Source organism: Cebidichthys violaceus, unplaced genomic scaffold (genome assembly GCF_023349555.1).
Source record: "Cebidichthys violaceus isolate CVI_PGR_0920_01 unplaced genomic scaffold, fCebVio1.0.p SCAF_460, whole genome shotgun sequence".
In the NCBI taxonomy this organism is placed as follows: Eukaryota; Metazoa; Chordata; class Actinopteri; order Perciformes; family Stichaeidae; genus Cebidichthys; species Cebidichthys violaceus.
In genome coordinates this window covers 477-18,427 of record NW_027176662.1, presented here as the reverse complement: position 1 = coordinate 18,427, position 17,951 = coordinate 477, and the positions used below count along the sequence as shown (strand labels likewise).

The 17,951-nt window shown below is 44.3% G+C and overlaps 1 protein-coding gene across 1 annotated transcript; it reads right to left on the bottom strand.

Moving 5' to 3' along the window:
- Positions 1 to 360: 360 nt before the first annotated feature.
- Positions 361 to 16,838, bottom strand: LOC137886883 (inositol polyphosphate-5-phosphatase A-like). Its single transcript, XM_068729553.1, has 5 exons — positions 16,745 to 16,838; positions 6,626 to 6,737; positions 3,835 to 3,903; positions 1,892 to 1,928; positions 361 to 1,547 (listed from the first exon to the last, which is right to left on the bottom strand). Exons 2-5 carry the CDS (start codon positions 6,695 to 6,697, stop codon positions 1,498 to 1,500), a joined length of 228 nt encoding a protein of 75 aa, XP_068585654.1. The 5' UTR covers positions 6,698 to 6,737; positions 16,745 to 16,838; the 3' UTR covers positions 361 to 1,497.
- Positions 16,839 to 17,951: the final 1,113 nt, after the last annotated feature.

Genomic DNA, 17,951 nt, shown 5'->3' with positions numbered 1-17,951 from the left:
AACAAATAATAAAAAAAAGTCTTCTCCCCCCCTGCATTTAGAGTTTCTCTCTATCATTATTTTTTTGTTTGTTTACAGCAACACCTTTACCATCGGACTTATTTATAACTCTTACACACTTCATTCCTGTGTAGGATACTTGGCACCATAATGCAGTAACAAAATTAAAAAACAAACCAAACAAAAAAAATAAACAGTTAACATTTTAAGGATACCCAAGCCTATCTAAAAAATATCACATTCAGAACCATAATATTATAGAAATAAGTTAAGAGTAAGGATAATAATGACATGTGTGAGTGATATATATATATATATATATATATATATATATATATATATATATATATATATATATATATATATATATATATATGAGAGACATTATCTTATATACTTGCATGGTCTATGGCACTGCTTAAAACATTCTTGGATAGGCAATAAATCACCGAACAGCTCCTCTCCCTGCTGACTGATTCAAAGGTCACTGTGGCTGCAGGAACACTTAAACAGTCGCTCCGTCCGCACGCAACTTCAGCATAAACATTTTGGTAAGAATCATAAATTATCTCTTTTTAAAAAGTACAGTATATAAAAGGAGACTCAACCGATGTGTCAGGCATGGCAGTGTGTTGTGCACACGACGACAAAAAACAAAAATGTATTTATGTATATATATGTATATATATATATATATACATATATATATATATATTCATAAATATATATATACATATGTATATACATATATATATATATACATATATATATATATGTATATATATATATATACATATATATATAAATTGTTGGAATAAACAGAAGGAGTTCTGTCTGTTCCAACAAAGGGACCACAACGTTTGGTCAGAAAAAGAGAACGGCACTAAAACCATCAACAACTCTATGTTATACTGTCCGATGTACAAATAAACCTAACCATATAGATATACAACTTTTTTTTCTTTTTTTCTTTTTTTTTTCTTTTGCATTGCACTTTTGTTTTCTTAAAACACCTTACACACTGTGTGGAAAGTAGCTTCTATACACAGAGGCATACCTTAAAATGGCAAGTACGGTGTCTAAAAGTATGTAGTAGGATTGATTTCATTTAGAGTTTTGGCAATGAGGCTGTGGCATGGAAAAAAAGAGTCCTTTTTTTTCTCTCTCTCCTTTCTTTCTTTCTTCTTCTTCTTCTTCTTCTCTGGGGAATGGGGTTGCATGGCAACAGTGAGGTCAGCGATGTGTGTCTTGTCTGGAGCCGGGGCCCTCGGGTGCTCGTCCACATCTCAACAAGTGTTTTATGGAGAGAGAAACCGGCTGGGGTCTTCTTACGGATGAGGTGGCAGGACAACTGCAACTGGTCAGCACTGTCGAAAAACTTTGCCTAGGTTCTTCAGTGTACGCTTGTGCAAAGTGTGTGTGTGTGTGTGTGTGTGTGTGTGTGTGTGTGTGTGTGTGTGTGTGTGTGCATGCATGTGTGTGTTGGTGTCCTGTCTCTCACAGAGGCGCTTCACGGAATATCTTCTCCCCCCTTTGGCAACACTTCCCTGTTGAGGAAAAAATATGGAGACATTTTTATTCATAGATACCAAGTAGTCATTTCAATCATAGAAAAATAACCTGATGCAAACTTTTTTTATTATTTTGTTATTAAAGCACAAAATGCAGCAAGTTTGTAAGTAAATGTCTTAAAATGACTGAAGCATTTTAATCATTTTTCCACTCATGATGTCTTATTTTTGTTTGTGCAAAGTCATGATAAAATCAAGCAACTCAAAGCAAACAGCGGCAACAATGGTGGAGGAACTATAATAAAGGAAAAAAAAAAAGTAATATTTACCACGACATCACTGCACCACACAACACTTGTGCTTATTTGCATTAGGTTTACCTGCCCCCGCTGTTATTCGGAAGGACAGGAAGACGGGCTGGTAGGGGGAGAGAGACAGAGACAGAAACGCAGTTTAAAAAAACCCCCAAAACTTTGTTTAATGCTCTCCGGGATAAGTGGGAGCTCCTTCCCTCTCCTCTCTCTGAGCACCGATGTCACGCGGGTTAAACTCACATACCAGTGCGGTGCATTTTTGGGCCCGCGTGCTAAAGACATCGGACATTTTCTTAAACATAGCCGACTGTGATTTTAGCGGTGGTGGGAGGCAGGGAGGTCAGGGCCTGCCCGGGTATCAGGTCACCTTGCACACACACGCTACCGTCTGTGTCACACTAAGGATTGATGAAAGGCCTGACTTGAGGCGCCTCTCTGACATGCCGGAGACTGGAGCGACGGTGTTAAACACTTTCTATACAGTCAGCTTTAAAGAACAGAAAATATCTCTGAGCTACTCCGACTTCTCGTCCACTTCTTTAGATCGTGCTTTAAATACGCACCTTTAAATTAGGGCTGACTGCTGGGTTGTGAAATGTAGTTGCAGGATCTAAAATATATTGATTTTGTAATTGTCGATCACAAGGATGATGTCACAAACGTTCTTCCTTTCCATCTGGTTGTAGAACACTTTAGAGTGCTGCAGGGATGATGTAGTTTTGTAGGCCAACCAGGAAATTAGCATCGCACCGGTTCCCTTGACGACGGGGTTTTTCCATTGGGTTTTGGATTATTGCAGAAAATAAACTCAAACACAAGTTTTTGATACTTTGTGTTCAACGAGATGAACACCACTTATAGGATTTGTGAAGCGTGACTGAGGACTAAGCTAAAGGGGGACTAGTGTTGTAGTGAGGACGCTTTGTCGTCTCATTTAGCCGCTTGTTAGCAAGCGCATTTTTATACGACTCGTAAAACTTCTAAATTCAGCAGAGGGTTATTAGCTAATGTATCTTATATCGTAGAACCAAACATTAAAATCTCTTAAGCTTGTGTTAACCACAGACCTACAGACCGTAAACCCATTGAGAAAACCCATCCACTTTGAGACGAGTGAACAGGAAGTGAAATAACGCTGACTCATTTCCGGGTTTTAGGACTCATTCCTGCAGCACTCTATTGGAAACCAGTGGTGTAATGTAACTAAGTACATTTACTTGAGTATTTTACTTAAGTACAATTTTGACATATACTTGCACTTTTATTTTAATTTTATGACATTTAATATTTCTACATCCTTACTTTCAAGATATTGTGCTTTTATATCTACTACAAATATTGTACTCTTTACTCAACTACATTTACCTGACATCTGTACTTACCTGTTACTTTTGACATGAAAACACATGTTCTGCTTATATGTGATGTGGTACTATACTACTTATATATATCCAGTAGTATACAAAGTATCTACAACATTAAAATGCTCTCGCACGTGTTTTTTAGTGATAAAATGATATATTCTAGAACTGTGAAAGCAGCCATTCTGAGTACTTTTACTTCTGATACTTTGAGTACATTCTGCTGATAATACTTCTGTACTTCTATTTAAGCAACATTTCAAATCTAGGACTTGCACACGTAACAGAGTATTGTCAGAACACTACTTTCACTTAAGTCGAAAACGGAGTTCTTCTTCAACTATTGCTGGAAAGTAAACTGAAACTAATGCAAATAATGGCGTTTACACTTTAAATAAGGAGATATTTGTTGATAAATGAGTCAAATTCAATGCTAAAGTTAAATAAAATCAATGCAGGTGCATCCTTCACTAACATTACGAGCCTCAAACAGTTGCGACACATTCCAGATGTACAGTGTGACAAACAGCTGTTTAGATGCACACGTGTTGAGAGAAGTCCGTCCTGTTCCATTTCTAGGAATCCGACTCACAGAATCAGATGACAATGAACAGTTTGATCACAACACAGTGAGGATGTTGTTGTTACCTTGTGGTCCCCCATGCAGACGTTGGGCCCGATGTTATCATACACTATAGACTTCTCCTCGTTTTCAGGCTGCAGACACACAAAATCAAAAAAAGGTTTGGGGATGAAGACGAGCTGGGCGACATGGATGTTTGTTACATGCAAAGAGGGCTGTGCACCGCGCTGCAGGAAACACACACACACACACACACACACACACACACACACACACACAGACACAGACAGACAGACAGACAGACAGACAGACAGACAGACAGACAGACACACACACACACACACACACACAGGATGCAGAGTCAGCAGCACGGCGTTGGGTGTTTACACAGTACAATCATTACATTACGCCTGTCATGTTTTATGACACGTTCATGAGCGAGAAATCGATGCACCGGCTTCATTAAGCGCAATTAGTGGGATTATATTGCATTTTTCAAAATAAAAGTCCCCTAGAACCGCACAATGTCCATATCAACAGTGGCTCATGGCTTCAGTCTTTTTCTTTACTTTTTTTGTGTGTGTGACCGTGCACAAATTGGATATTCAAATGAATTTGCTAAAATCTGCCAGGACAATGATAATTTGTGAAGGTGCCAATAAAATCCTGTTAATCTTTCATTTTCACACAATTTCTGGTTGATATATATTCTTTCTGACTCCGACTTCAGTTTGCAGAGTAGTACAAAGAGTTGGGGGACACATTTAAAATGAGCACCAGTGCAACTGCTAAGTAATTATGGGTTTATTATGCACTCAGACACTTAGTTCAGAGAATTGTAAGGGACAGCCATTAGTACAATAAAGCCAATTTACAGGCGAGTGACCAACAGGAAGTGGATTTGTCTCAATTAGGTTGTACGATTGTTTAAGGGAACTTTATTGATGGGTTTATCATTCATGAATAACTCAGGAAACATCACAAACACCAGGATTCTCACCGAGCAGCGGCGGCGCGGGGCGGCTGATTTATGAAGAAACACAAGTGCACATTGAGCTGAATGCACCTTTAGGAGCAGTTTGTGCACGGTGCGGTGAGGGGGGGGATGAAAAGCAGGAGTAATCTACAAAGTGGACATTTGCCTCTGGACCAAATAGTCCCCTCGCTGTAATCTAAGTGCCTATCTGAGGGAATCGTGTTTCAATATCACTCCCTGCACACAAAAGACGCCGTTGCCCCACTCGCACATGGATCTGCAGACTGGAGTATAAATCACACTTGTCTGGTTGAACTAAAGACTTTTTAAACAGCACACACACATACACACACACACACACACACACACGCAGGCTGGCGGGTGCTACCGGTTGTGACTCGGTGAGCTGCAGAAGAAAGAGACAGAGAGCTCGAGAATGAACCATAAAGCAAAACCCAAATTAACTTCAGACCAATCTGCCGGTGGAAGCGGGTCAGCACACTGTGTGCCTCCACCTCGCTCTACCTTTCCCGCCCCGGCCCCCCCGAGCCGCCGCCTCCGCCGCCACCGCCGCCACCGCCGCCACCGCCGCCACCGCCGCCACCGCCTCCCAAAAGCCGCGGATACATTCGTCAAACGCACACTTGATAATTTACAAAGGCAGCATAAAATTGTGGATTTTTTTTTTTTCAGGGCTGCGTAATCTTTAGACAGATAAACAAATTACCCGGGGGCCCCTCCGGCGGAGAGGGAGCGCTCGCTCGGCTAAACATTCATTACTGGCGCTCCCGGAGCTGGTGCCGCGCCGCGCAGCCAGCGGGCAACCTTTGGCGTGTTAGGGCTCGGCAAGCAGAAAATAACATGATGGCGAGTTAACCGACCGTGCCATGATAGATGACGCCCACAAACGTCGGGCTGTTTACGGGGGGCCCTATGTCTCGACAATCTGCGGTGCTCGGAGCCGGAGAGAGAGTGTTTGTGTGTGTGTGTGTGTGTGTGTTCAGTGAATCATCGGCCAATCTGTGAAACACACTAACTGTTCCACTCTGTCGCTGCATTACAAGCAATTAGCCGACGCTTGAGGGGGAGGAAAATCAAACAACGGCCCAGCTGTGTGTGTGTGTGTGTGTGTGTGTGTGTGTGTGTGTGTGTGTGTGTGTGTGTGTGAGAGAGAATCACCTTTTTACATAATTCTGACACATTAAGTGGGCGGAATAAGCTGGATGTGTTTTTACAGTCTTTGTTTTTCACAACTAATAAAGTGGTCAGCGTTCTGGCTTCAGTCAGTAAAGAGTGATTCACAATACACCGCTGCATGTCTTTCACACTCATTCACAGTATTTAGGAATCTAAAATGGAAAAAATAAATAAATAAATGGCAGTCACAACCGCTTCCATTCTCATGTCTTATGTAAAACAGATGACAGTAAAATGTGGAAAAACTTTGCAGAGCCGAATGGCGGATCTCTGAGTAATCCAGCAAACAGCACCGAGGTGGCAGATTGGCTGGAGTTTATGTCGCGCCGGGACGGATTTGAAGCTGAGCGCGACTCTCCGAGGAAGGAGACAGATCTGTGGCTTTATGAAGAAGATGACGGGGCCCGCTGGAACTCTATAAGTGATGGGATGTATGTACTGTCAGGGTGGACCCGGGGCTTAGCGCTCCAAATTAATATTCGCAGACACCTCATCCTTCCATCTGTGAAGCGACAGAGGAGAGCGGGGAGGGGTGATGTGGATCAAGGACGATAAGAGTTGTAGAAATAAAATATATTTATATGAGGAGGGGCGACGTCGCTTGAAATATGAAGGAATCAGACTTTTTAAAAGCAACCAAAAACCCACGAGTTGGGTCAGAAAAGCGTCAGGTTTGGGCTCACCTTTAAGACCAGGTCTCTGGCGGAGGGAGACAAGAGGATTCGGTCACACCAGGCGGGGCATCTGGTGTTCATGTACTGCTTCCCCTGACTGCTGTCTTCACTGTACGGATAACTGAAAAAAAAACACAATCAGTAAATAGTTTGTGGTCATTCATACACGTTTTGTACCCAAGTAACAACTTTATTTTCTAGTAAAGTGCTGCAGGAGGAACGAGACGAGAGGGGAAGGCCATGAGGAAGCAATAACTATGACTCGTATGAGGAGCCATAAAGATGAGGCGTCGCGTCATCCGCCTTATCACACATCAAAATGTTTCCCAGAGAGAACAGCAGCTCCATAAGTATGACCAATCATCTGAGTCATCTCTTGTATCAACACACATGGATGGCTCAATCACAGCCATCTCTCTCTCTGCCAACTGTACAGGTTGTGAGCGAGAGAGATAGAGGAAGAAGAAAAAAAGAAAAACAAAGAAAGAGCGATTCAGTCGGAGCGGGCCAGAGGGAGATTCAGTTGCCCATATGTGTAGCTCCATCCCTACACGGTCATCAAAAACGGATTAGGGCGCGGCGGCAAACGGCCGTGAGAGATTGTATCTCAGAACAGCAGGGAACAATCGCATGATTTAAGCACGCCGGGAGCAGCAGATTTGCATTGTCGAAGGATTCAATTTGCGCCTTCGGGCTCATCAAAGTGCCTGAGATTTACACGCCACCAATCCAATTTGTTTGCGGTCGCTCATCAGGACGCGAAGCCCGGCTTACGTACTGTAATGCCGATCCAATTTGCTCCTCCAGTGCCACGCGCGCGCCAACCGTAGCATAACGCGGCAAGAGTGGCTCTTCTCCGAGGATGGCGATGTCCTAATGATTAAATAAACACACACACATCGGGGCCTTCGATTCATCACTCTCGCCAAGCTCCGCTGGCTTAATTGGACTTTGTGCCTTGTGCAGAATGCATTTGCTTTGTATGGATATGTGTGCGTTCACATCACTACAGCTGCTGGTCTATAGATACTAGCAGAATGTGCTCACAGCTAACCCACATGACTTGGTAACTCTTCTGGTGGTCTAATGCTAATAATAATAAACTTTATTTGTATAGCGAGTGCTTTACAATAAAGGAAGATAGACTTTGAATGAACATGAACAAAAATAGACTTCAGTGGTGGTAATTTGAAACTTATTAGTCTCCGTGTCATCTTTTGTACAATCAATATTTGGTACCTTGGTGTCTGAGGTACAGCCAGAAAAACTGCCCCGGAAAAAAAAGTGAGACGCTGTGAGGGCTCTCTAATAATAAAGTAATAATACAAGTAAAGTAAAAAAATATTAAAATCAGTAAACATATTAGGATGCATACAATTTAATACAATTTTAAAGCAGTGAAAATAAGATGGAAAAAAATAGAAATAAGAAGAATGCACAACTTTAGTCGAGGTAGTTTGAGACTCATCCAACAAATGGCAAAAATCCAACAATGCGTCCAGACTTCAATCTTTCATCTTAACAGAAATGATAAAGGGTTTAGGGGCGCCCCAGTGGCCCAGGGGTTAATTTAAAAACCGTGAACCGCAACGTCCCCAGTTTGCATGCAACTTGGGGACCTTTGTTTGACTGTCTCCATGTCACCCTTCTGTACTCTGAAGCTCTACGTTACACTGATAACAGCTCAAAATGAAGCCTGTGTCTTGTCGTGCATAATTGTTAAAGAGTGTTTATGGATTTTATTATATATTTTACTTTTTGGGTGGATTTTCAACTTCAGGCAAGGGACAATAAATGAAAATGAGCCTTTTAGATAAGCTCTGGCTCATTTAGTTGTTTTTTTTCTGTTGATTAATGAGCACTGTCCCACTGATGTGATGAAAAACTACACTGTAAACTGCACTGTATGTACTGTAACAGTTGTTACAGTACATATAGACACACACACACACACACACACACACACACACACACACACACACACACGGAGCCCACCCCCCCGCCAGGTGTACAAACAGACCTGCTGAGAGCTACTTAGAGAAGTCCCCTGCCTCCAATTAGCATTAATAGCACTTAAACCATGGGGGAAATGCATGGGGGTTTTTGGTATGCTAATCAAAAGGGCTAAAGGAGTGATCCCGGGATAAAAGAGAGCCCGAAGAATAGGATGAGTGAAACAGAGATAGACGAGGAGGCAGAGGAGAGGGGATAAAGAAGGATCAGACAGAAAGAGGCAGAGTGAGGAGTGGGAAAAGAGCAAAGTCTTCAAAGGGCTCTCGGAGCTGCTACACTTCAGGGTGGCCTGAACACACTCCGCTTCCTGAGGGACGGTCCCGGGCCTCAAACTGTCTGTGAACAATCCCCCTATCAGGCACTCTGTTACGGCTTTATTGACTAACAAGCCTGGGGTCATTTTGGTGTTAAAGAGATTGAGAGAAAATCAAGTTCTCCCCCTCTCACCTCCTTCAAACAATGAACTCCCAGGCCTGATAGCAACCCCCCCCCCCAGCCGAGCACAAAACTTTGCAATCGTTCAGTCATTTTCGATGACAGCCCGCCATTGTAAAAGCTGATTAAAAATACTCAACGGTGGCCATTAAAGGGCCATTCTGCGTCCCTGTGAGTGCAGGTATACAGGTTTGTTTCCTCCCTTTCTGTTTTCACCGCACCCTCCGCTGGCTCCGATGGAGATAACAAGTCTTAATGCGACGGCAAACAGTGGAATGGCGCACTGGGGCCAAAGTGATTAATGTGTCCGATTAGCGAGCGCACAAACTTATCGGCGAAAGGTAAACGGTCCGAGAGGGCGTGTGGGCTGGAGGCCGTCAGCTCATATCAGGCCCTTTTTGCCCGCAGTAAGACTAATTACACTAATTAATGGACCAAGCTGATAACTCCCAACAATTGTGTGGCTGTGTAGGAAACGGAGCTGCACTTAAAGGTATCCACACGTATAGGCACAAAAAATAAACATGCAAACAGTGAAACAACTGAATACGACTTGTGCAATAAAAGGAAATGAAGAAAGAAAATAAGACAAGATGCAGCCGGAAATGAGCTGTGGCAACATACGTGGCAGTAAGAACACAGGTTCATTAAAAGGCGAGTTCTGTGCCTTTAAGAGAGAATAATTTGGGGTGACACTTGGTGTGTCCTGATTGGGATGCTGTTGAATCCACTGTGTTCTGTTATAGTCTAAGTTGAGTACGTCTCACTTCCTGCACCTAAAAATTACAAAGAATTTCCTCAAGGGGACGAAATCTATGAAGAACGTACATTTTTTTGTCTAAAATACTGGGAATTGAAATGGTTACATTCTTGCATGCAAACATATTGAAACTTATTAAAGTGACATATACAGTATATAACAGTCTTTATACTGGCTCAAAATCCTACAAGATTGACAGCCGGTCTCAAGGCACTCAAGACGCAATGCATTGTGGGGCAGTTGAGTGTGTGCAGTAAGTTCACGTCTAAAACTCAAATCTTGCTGATGTAGCATATATCCGGTTCGTTCCAGCGTACACAGAACCAACAAACGATGCCGTATTAACGCACCACACACTCACTTAGCATGAATAGTCTGTCAGTATGCTAATTCAAACACAGCCTTCAAAACCCTTCATTTTTGAGGGCGTTGCTGATGGACACCATTCTCCCACAATGCAATGCACAAAGAGAAATTCAGGAGCTGCTCTAAAGTTGTGAAAAAACAAAACTAATTGTGGATGGTGATGAAATAAGCTGCAGGAAAACCTCAGAAATACGACCAAATTTAAATACGCCACACATTCAACAGGCCGAGTTTAAAACATGATACTTCTGTACTTTATTTACAGCAAATAATAAACTTACATGCTACCAAATGAAAAGGTGACAAATTCAAGTTTGAGACATCTGACCGCCTTCAGTGTCAGATAATGACACAGCTGCTGATGAAATATTTGTCTTGGCATTTACAGTTTCTATTACAGCGATCACCTCTTGTGTAAAGTTGACGTAAGAATACGCCCCCCCCCCCCCCCACACTCTTTTGTGTTTTGCCGACCACAACCGAGATGATGGGTGTGTGTGTGTGTGTGTGTATGTGTGTGTGTGTGTGTGTGTGTGTGTGTGTGTGTGTGTGTGTGTGTGTGTGTGTGTTTGCGCTCGCACGTCTGGACCCTCTGGCACCCATCGAGAGCTCATTCATTCATGCTTGGTTTGGGGTTTAATGTTTGACCTGGCTGCTGACACATTACTCACAACGTGTTCCGGGCCACTGTCAGCTTGTTTGTCTTGTAACAGTAAAAAAAAAAAAAACTGCCGATGTGAGCTCCGGCCCTACCTGCGGTGTGTCACTCGGGCCTCACCCGGCAGAGGGAGAGGCTGTCGCGACACACACACACACACACACACACACACACACACACACACACACACATTACTGTGCCGTACCAGCTACTGTAGCTATACACTCACTTTATCTGAATAAAATAAAATAAAAAAAGATTCAAACAATAAAAAGCTGTGTATTAAATGTGAGTTAGGATATTTTGTTGGAGCAGACTAACAACCTGCATCCCCAAGACCAGACACTCGGTCCTTGCCAGACTTCCTTGTCCCACATTCTCTTATCGCCCCATCAAAAGCTATTACCTTGTTCCACATAATGGCAAATAAGTGACAGGCCAAACAGTGGGCTAGTCTGGTGCTCAGTATTTAATGAGGGCAATATAAACTTGGGAATATAGGAAGGGCGGGAAGCCAAAGATAAAAGTCATAGTAACAGCGGCTTTAGTTCAAGGGTGGTGAAGAGCATCATGGGATAATTGGAGTGGCTAAAAGGCCAGAAACTGCGGGGTTTCGAGTGACTTGCCGCCTCTTACAGCTATGTTTGTTTGCCGTTGTCAGGGGAGGCTTGGCAAAACACAACACACACACACACACACACACACACACACACACACACACACACACACACACACACACACACACACACACACATGCATGCACAGATTCAAAAAGATCAGCCAAATGCTATCAATAAAGCTGAATGTTTGCCTCAGTTTGTAGAGCTGGGAGGCTCGCAGGCACAACATTGGCACAACGCAGTACAAACAAGAGCGAAATGCCACCGGCGGCTCATGGCTGTGAGCCTGCTGGGGTTCAGTTATGGCGCGCTCTGCCTTTCAGCTGCTCCGAAACCAAGACGGGACGACGCAGATGGCGTCCGTTGCATCCTCTCCGCCACCGCGCGAGCTTGCTTTCTAACAAAGCCTACCCTCTTCAGTGGCAAGACGAGAGGCGATGACACATGACAGCGGACCGTCTTCGGCTGATCATCGCCAACAATGGCCCCTCATCATTTTCACGGGCTCTCCAGCAGTTACAATGATGGATGCGCTGATGGGTTGTAAAACAATGTCCCCCGTTGAGCAGATCGGAGCCGCAAGCGCTGAGTTCTGCGGTCGCACGTGCTCAGAGAGGCTCGGACGTGACGTTTTTGCCATTTGAGCACGTCGGCACCCCTTAAATGGAGAAATGGAGCCACGCGGAGCAGAAAACAAGAGGGCCCGTTCATGTGGGATGCAAACACATAGGGCTATAGGACTAACGTATACACAGTCAAACACACAAATGCACAGGGTGACATCATCCGTACGGGCCTTCAGAGGCCAGGCGTGTTGTGTGAAGAGCGTTGTTCACGGAACAAAGAGCGTCTCTGTGTGCGGGAGGGCCATCTGTGTGAGCGCTTCCTATGAGCTCGAGACGAGCCTCGAGGAATTTCTCCACCGACCCCGACGATTCTCTCGTATGTACTTATTAGCGGTTATTGAGGAGCTGGCGGGGAGCCACTCCGTGTCACTTGACCAGAGTTTCTCTCTCAGCTGAAGGGCGAAGTCATTCTGCCTGGCAGCAGCTTTCTAACCGCCCCCCCTTCCTTCCCCCTTTTCATGAACCTGTGAATCTTGGGAGCTTTTCTTCCAGCAGGCTGGCCGTTTTATGTTTTGGCCTATCCTTCGCAGCAGCTTTTTTTGGGAAATGTACGCTAACGGGCCAATGTTGCTGCCCTGCCCTGCTTCCCAAACGAGCGGAGACGCAACTGTTTATCCGTTTCTACCACCTCGCTGGCCTCACCTCCCGACCCCTGGGAACCACGCTCTGCCTGGTGTCTAGACTTGACAAACACAGATACAAGGCGCTGGAGCCACGCTGCTGCCTCTAGCACCTTCCCATCGTTCTCTCTATATGTACTTAAAGAGACGTTCGGCTGAGCTTTGCAAATTCCAGAACTGTGCATTTTTAGGTATTTGGCAGCCCATGGTATGTTGTAAGGTGGCAGTAAGGTGGCTGGTTATTAATAAACTTTTACTTGAGCTATTCATTTGTTTTTGTTGCATTTAGGCGCACTGATGTGGCTTTGCATTGTTAATCATGCTAGCAGCATTGTGTCGGCCGGTCCACCACTTTGGTTCAGATGGATTTCGATGACATTCATGCTCCCCAGAGGATGCATCCCTCTTACTTTGGTGATCTCCTGACTTTTCCTCTTGTGCAACTTCAGGTCAAAATTGAATAGCACATGCAAAATCTGTTTGCATGCTAACATGCTGGTGAACATGGTAAACACACCTGCTAAATGCCAGCATGACAGCATTGACATTGAGGGCATGTTAGCTCAAAGCACCAGTGTGCTCAAGCCTCACAGCTGTAGATCTCAGTCTTGTTTGGTGGAGTTTGCACTGGTGTAGTTTTGGTGTTAAGATTCTATTGATCAAATGTCTTGTGTAATTTCTGGACCACGTTTCTCACTTTAACGTGTCATCGGTTGGATTGGTGTGTGTGTTCACAGACCCATGAATAAAGCAGACGACGTGAATCTTAAAAAGGCATCTGACCATGGCCGTAAGAACACCATCAACCACCATTCTGTGACTATATTTTCTCAGCTGTCCAACAATCCTACATTTCCATGCTGTACCTCGCCAGTACCCACGTTTTGTACTGTATGCATTTGTACCTTGTCTCCTCTCTCCAAACCTTTACAAACAGACCCATGGGACATCTTCTCTGCTCCGGACTTTTCCCATCTTTCCTCCCACAACGTTCCACACCAACTCCTCGCTATGAAATCACTCATGATTTGCCCATCGATGGAGTTGTACCGCTGTTCTGATGTCACTCAAAATCTCCCTCAAAGCCCATTCTCAGTAACCAGGTTACAGGCCGAATATATTCTTCCACAGCTCCCTCATTGTCCACTGCATTTCCTCCTGAAACCGGGGTCCCGATTAAATTTTTGCATCGATCTCACACAAAAAAAAAGGCAAAGAAATCAGATCAGAGGAGTACTAAAAGCTTTCCCTTAAATCAATCAAAATACATGAATAAGTTACTGGTGCCTTAGTATGTTTTAGGGGATATTACCTTAGTTATGCCATTTCAAATATGAAATCAAAAGTACCATAATGCATAATAAAACTTGCCATTATTTTCAGTCAAACGGCCGTGCAGCAGGCAGCCTATGCAAAGATAAAGACCAGATGGTTGGTTGCAGTCCCACGGATTGAAACACAGGAGAAACTGTGTCTGAATAAACGATTGGTTTCTAATCAATGGGCTCATCTATTCTCTCCCAGCACACATGTTGAGAAAGCTAGTACCCAAACATGGGCTCTTGTGTACGAGTGTGCATGAGTCGTCCCGCAGCAGCCGACTGGCTCCAGGTCCAACTGTGACAAGACCCGGGCAAATTCCTCACCCCGGTGCCCAAGCACTTAAGACTTGTCATGGCCAACTTTGACAGACGGCTTTTTAAAAAGGGAAGAGATGTGCATTTTACGGCTTGCAGCGGCACAGGGGGAAGAATTTGCGTGTGTGCTTGCGGCAACAGTGATGTATATCCACTCCACAAAAAGAAGAAGAAAAAAAAAGAATAGAAAGGGAGCTGCTGGCCAGGAATGCTCCAGCTGTAGTAACGTGGTAAAAAAAAAAAATAGAAAGCTAGAGATACAATTTTCTGAGGCTATCGCTACGTGTGTACATCAGTCACTTTGTGTTATCCAGCCCTTAGTTCAACCTTGACAGCGTGTCTCATTTCGTGACAACTTCTCATCCACCACCGGGACGACGGACGGAATTAACTCGCAGATGAAATGTTTGTGACTCGTATTGATTTATAGATTTCAACAAAAGTGAGCCGTGTGCGCGCATGAGTGTGTGTGTGTGTGTGTGGGTGTGGGTGTCAGTGAGGGTGTGTTCTGGTTGGCCTGCATTTAAAAAAGAAAAAAAAAAAGAGCAATAACCTCACAGATGGCGAGGGGCTGGTCCAGAGCAGGCTATGTGATGGAGAACAATCGTTGAGGCTTGATTGCTCAAGGAGCACAAGGCAGAACTAACAGGGGGAGGGGTACTAGGATATGTGTGTGTGTGTGTGTGTGTGTATGCATGAAGTGGGAGGAGGGGGGTTGTTTAAGTTTAACTAGGCCACTGCTACCCATTACAAGCCTGACAATGATGTGGCTTGTCGCGCGCACAGAGTAGATCAAATCAAATTTCATATGCTGCTCCCGGGGCTTTCATCTGTTTGATTCATCATCACCTCAAGTGTGTGGAAATCATTTGTATTCTTCGGCGGTGGCGCATTCATTCCTCCCCGCGGAGGGATGATTCAGTATTATATGGATAGGTGCAAAAGTCAGCCGGTGTGAAAGGACAATAAATCCACCTGTCACTTATGCAAAGTGATGTAAATGGGGTCCCTGATTAAGACACAGAGTCATTTAAAAAACAGCGACTGGCAGAACCTTGACACATGCACTCTCTCTCTCACACACACACACACACACACACACACACACACACACACACACACACACAGTCTGTTTCACACACGTATGCACACACACACACAAACCGTACACTAAAAGCCACTCACACACGCTCTGATAGCTATGTATCTCTCTTTCTCATTCTCACACACACACACACACACACACACACACACACACACACACACACACACACACACACACACACACACACACACACACACACTAAAATCCCCCGCCGCCCCTCGCCTGCCACTAGAGCAGTTTATCAAGTAATTATTGTTTGATTACAGCGTTTCATTATCTGCACTGATTGAGTCACAACCGGCGGCAAAGGTCAAGCGCCATTAACGCGCCGCTCCCGAAACATATTTCCACGCCGGCCGCGTGTTTGCCCTCCCTCTCCTCTGAAAGGGCTAATTGCAAATGCATTTGTTTGAGGAAGAGGAGACCATCCCACTCCGGTCTCCCACTCCCCCAAGTCCCACTGAGACGGAATATCAATGCCGCCCAAAGTGCAGCGACACACACACACACACACACACACACACACACACACACACACACACACACACACACACACATATATATATGAAAAAACATACACATGGGAGCAGGATTGGGACCATTTCCAATCATACTTAACAACTGATACCCGTCACGGGTCCAACAGCTTTCATAAAACCATTTTGGACAATAAGGGGGTGATTAACTGCTTCTGATTTTACATATTAATAATGAGTCCCTATGGCCAGGATCTGGTCAGCATAGTCACTGCATTTACCAACAAGTGATGGCACCCTGTGGGTGAAAACTCATAAAAACATCTCTGAATTTGGTGATTTTTAAATGTTACAAATAAGCTGAAGGATTAAGTCTTCAATTATAATTTAAGAAAATTGTTTTAGGCTTAATAAACCATTAAAAAGCTCATTATTCCTTTAAAAAAAAAAAGAAGTGTTTGTGCACCCTGAGACTTGCCGCTTTGCACTTGCCGTTGCACTGTTAAAATTATAGGGCCGCATCGCTCATTGTGCAGAAAACCACACGACTAGATCGGGGAGATCACCAACAATCAAACTGCATGAAGATGTTGTGACATTTATCTTTAAAAAAATTTTAGGGGATCACAAATTCAGGAGGATTCATCCTCCGGGGACCATGAAATTGCCTTACCTAGACGCGTTAGAGTGGCTAAAGACAACTTAAGGACCTGATATCATTGCACGAAAGTGTCGACAGTAGCAGAAATCAGAGAGTAAAGGAATGATTTAAGCATTAGTGTGTGAGTGTGTGATGTAAGTTGGCTCCATACCTGGGTGGGAAGGAGATCTCCAGTTCATGCAGCCGATCTTTGAACACCAACAGCTCTTTGTCGTACTCTAAAAGCTGTACCAAGAAAAAGAAAAAAAGGAAGTTTACATTTTTTCAAAACATTTTTGATCAAGGGGAAAGTCAACAACGCCTGAACTCTCTTTTCCAGCTTTGCCCTTCTTTACATTCACACAGTTCAAACATCCCCCTCTAACAGTGTTCCACTGTGGGCCTCTGAGCAGTTACATCCTGCTGAGCAGCTTCGCCAAATACGAATATGATCCAAATGGTGTTTATTTAGAGTTCAAACTGACTATTTGTCCACTGAAAGATAAGTAGGTTTTCCCCAACAAACAGACACATGCCAAGACAATTCAAGGACGATTCGAGGACTCTTCCGATTCAGACAGTTTGATTCCATTTCTGACATTAACTGGATCTAGAAGTCCATACTACACAACAGGCTTCAGTCTCAGTGAGGGGTGGATGAGAATAAACTGAATGAGAGTTTAGGGGAGTAGATATCGTAGTTATCTTTGTATTGACCAGTTGTGTGTGTGAGTGTGTGTCACTCGCCTTGTCCTAGTCAGGAGGGGGGGGTCTATGTCTCCACACTGACAGTGCATCCGCACACTCTTCATCAATCATGTCTCCTCACCCAGCTGTACTCACTCACCAGAGTGTACACACGCATGTCCCCCGATCCCCCCCCTCTTACAAAGCCCATAAATCATTAGTGAAAAGTGCAATTAGCGGCTCCTTGTACACATTAATTATCTGGGAGATGAACAGGTAGCCCGGGCACCTGCATGGCTGCCTCACTGAGAGACTTGACGGCGACGTTTCCCAGCTACCCCGGAGGACCTCGCGTCAGCTCCGCCCCTCCCCTTTTCCTTTCAGACAGGAAGACACCGAGATGAAGCCGGGACACGTTTGTTCCGTGGTAAATTGGGCTATTGTACATATTTCAAACACCCGGCTACAATTACGGCCCGATGAAGACCTCATCCTAGACGGCGTGAGTCTGACAGCGGCTGTGCCGGCAGCTCGACGTTAATGACATTACATTGGTGTATTACATGCAGCGATGTGTTGATGGCTACATGATGAAATATCATGTAGGGGATGACGCGGTGCACATGGGTAATGCTTGGAAGGACGTCTTCACAAAGTGGAGGCGCGGGAGGAGGGATGAAATATCAGCAGAA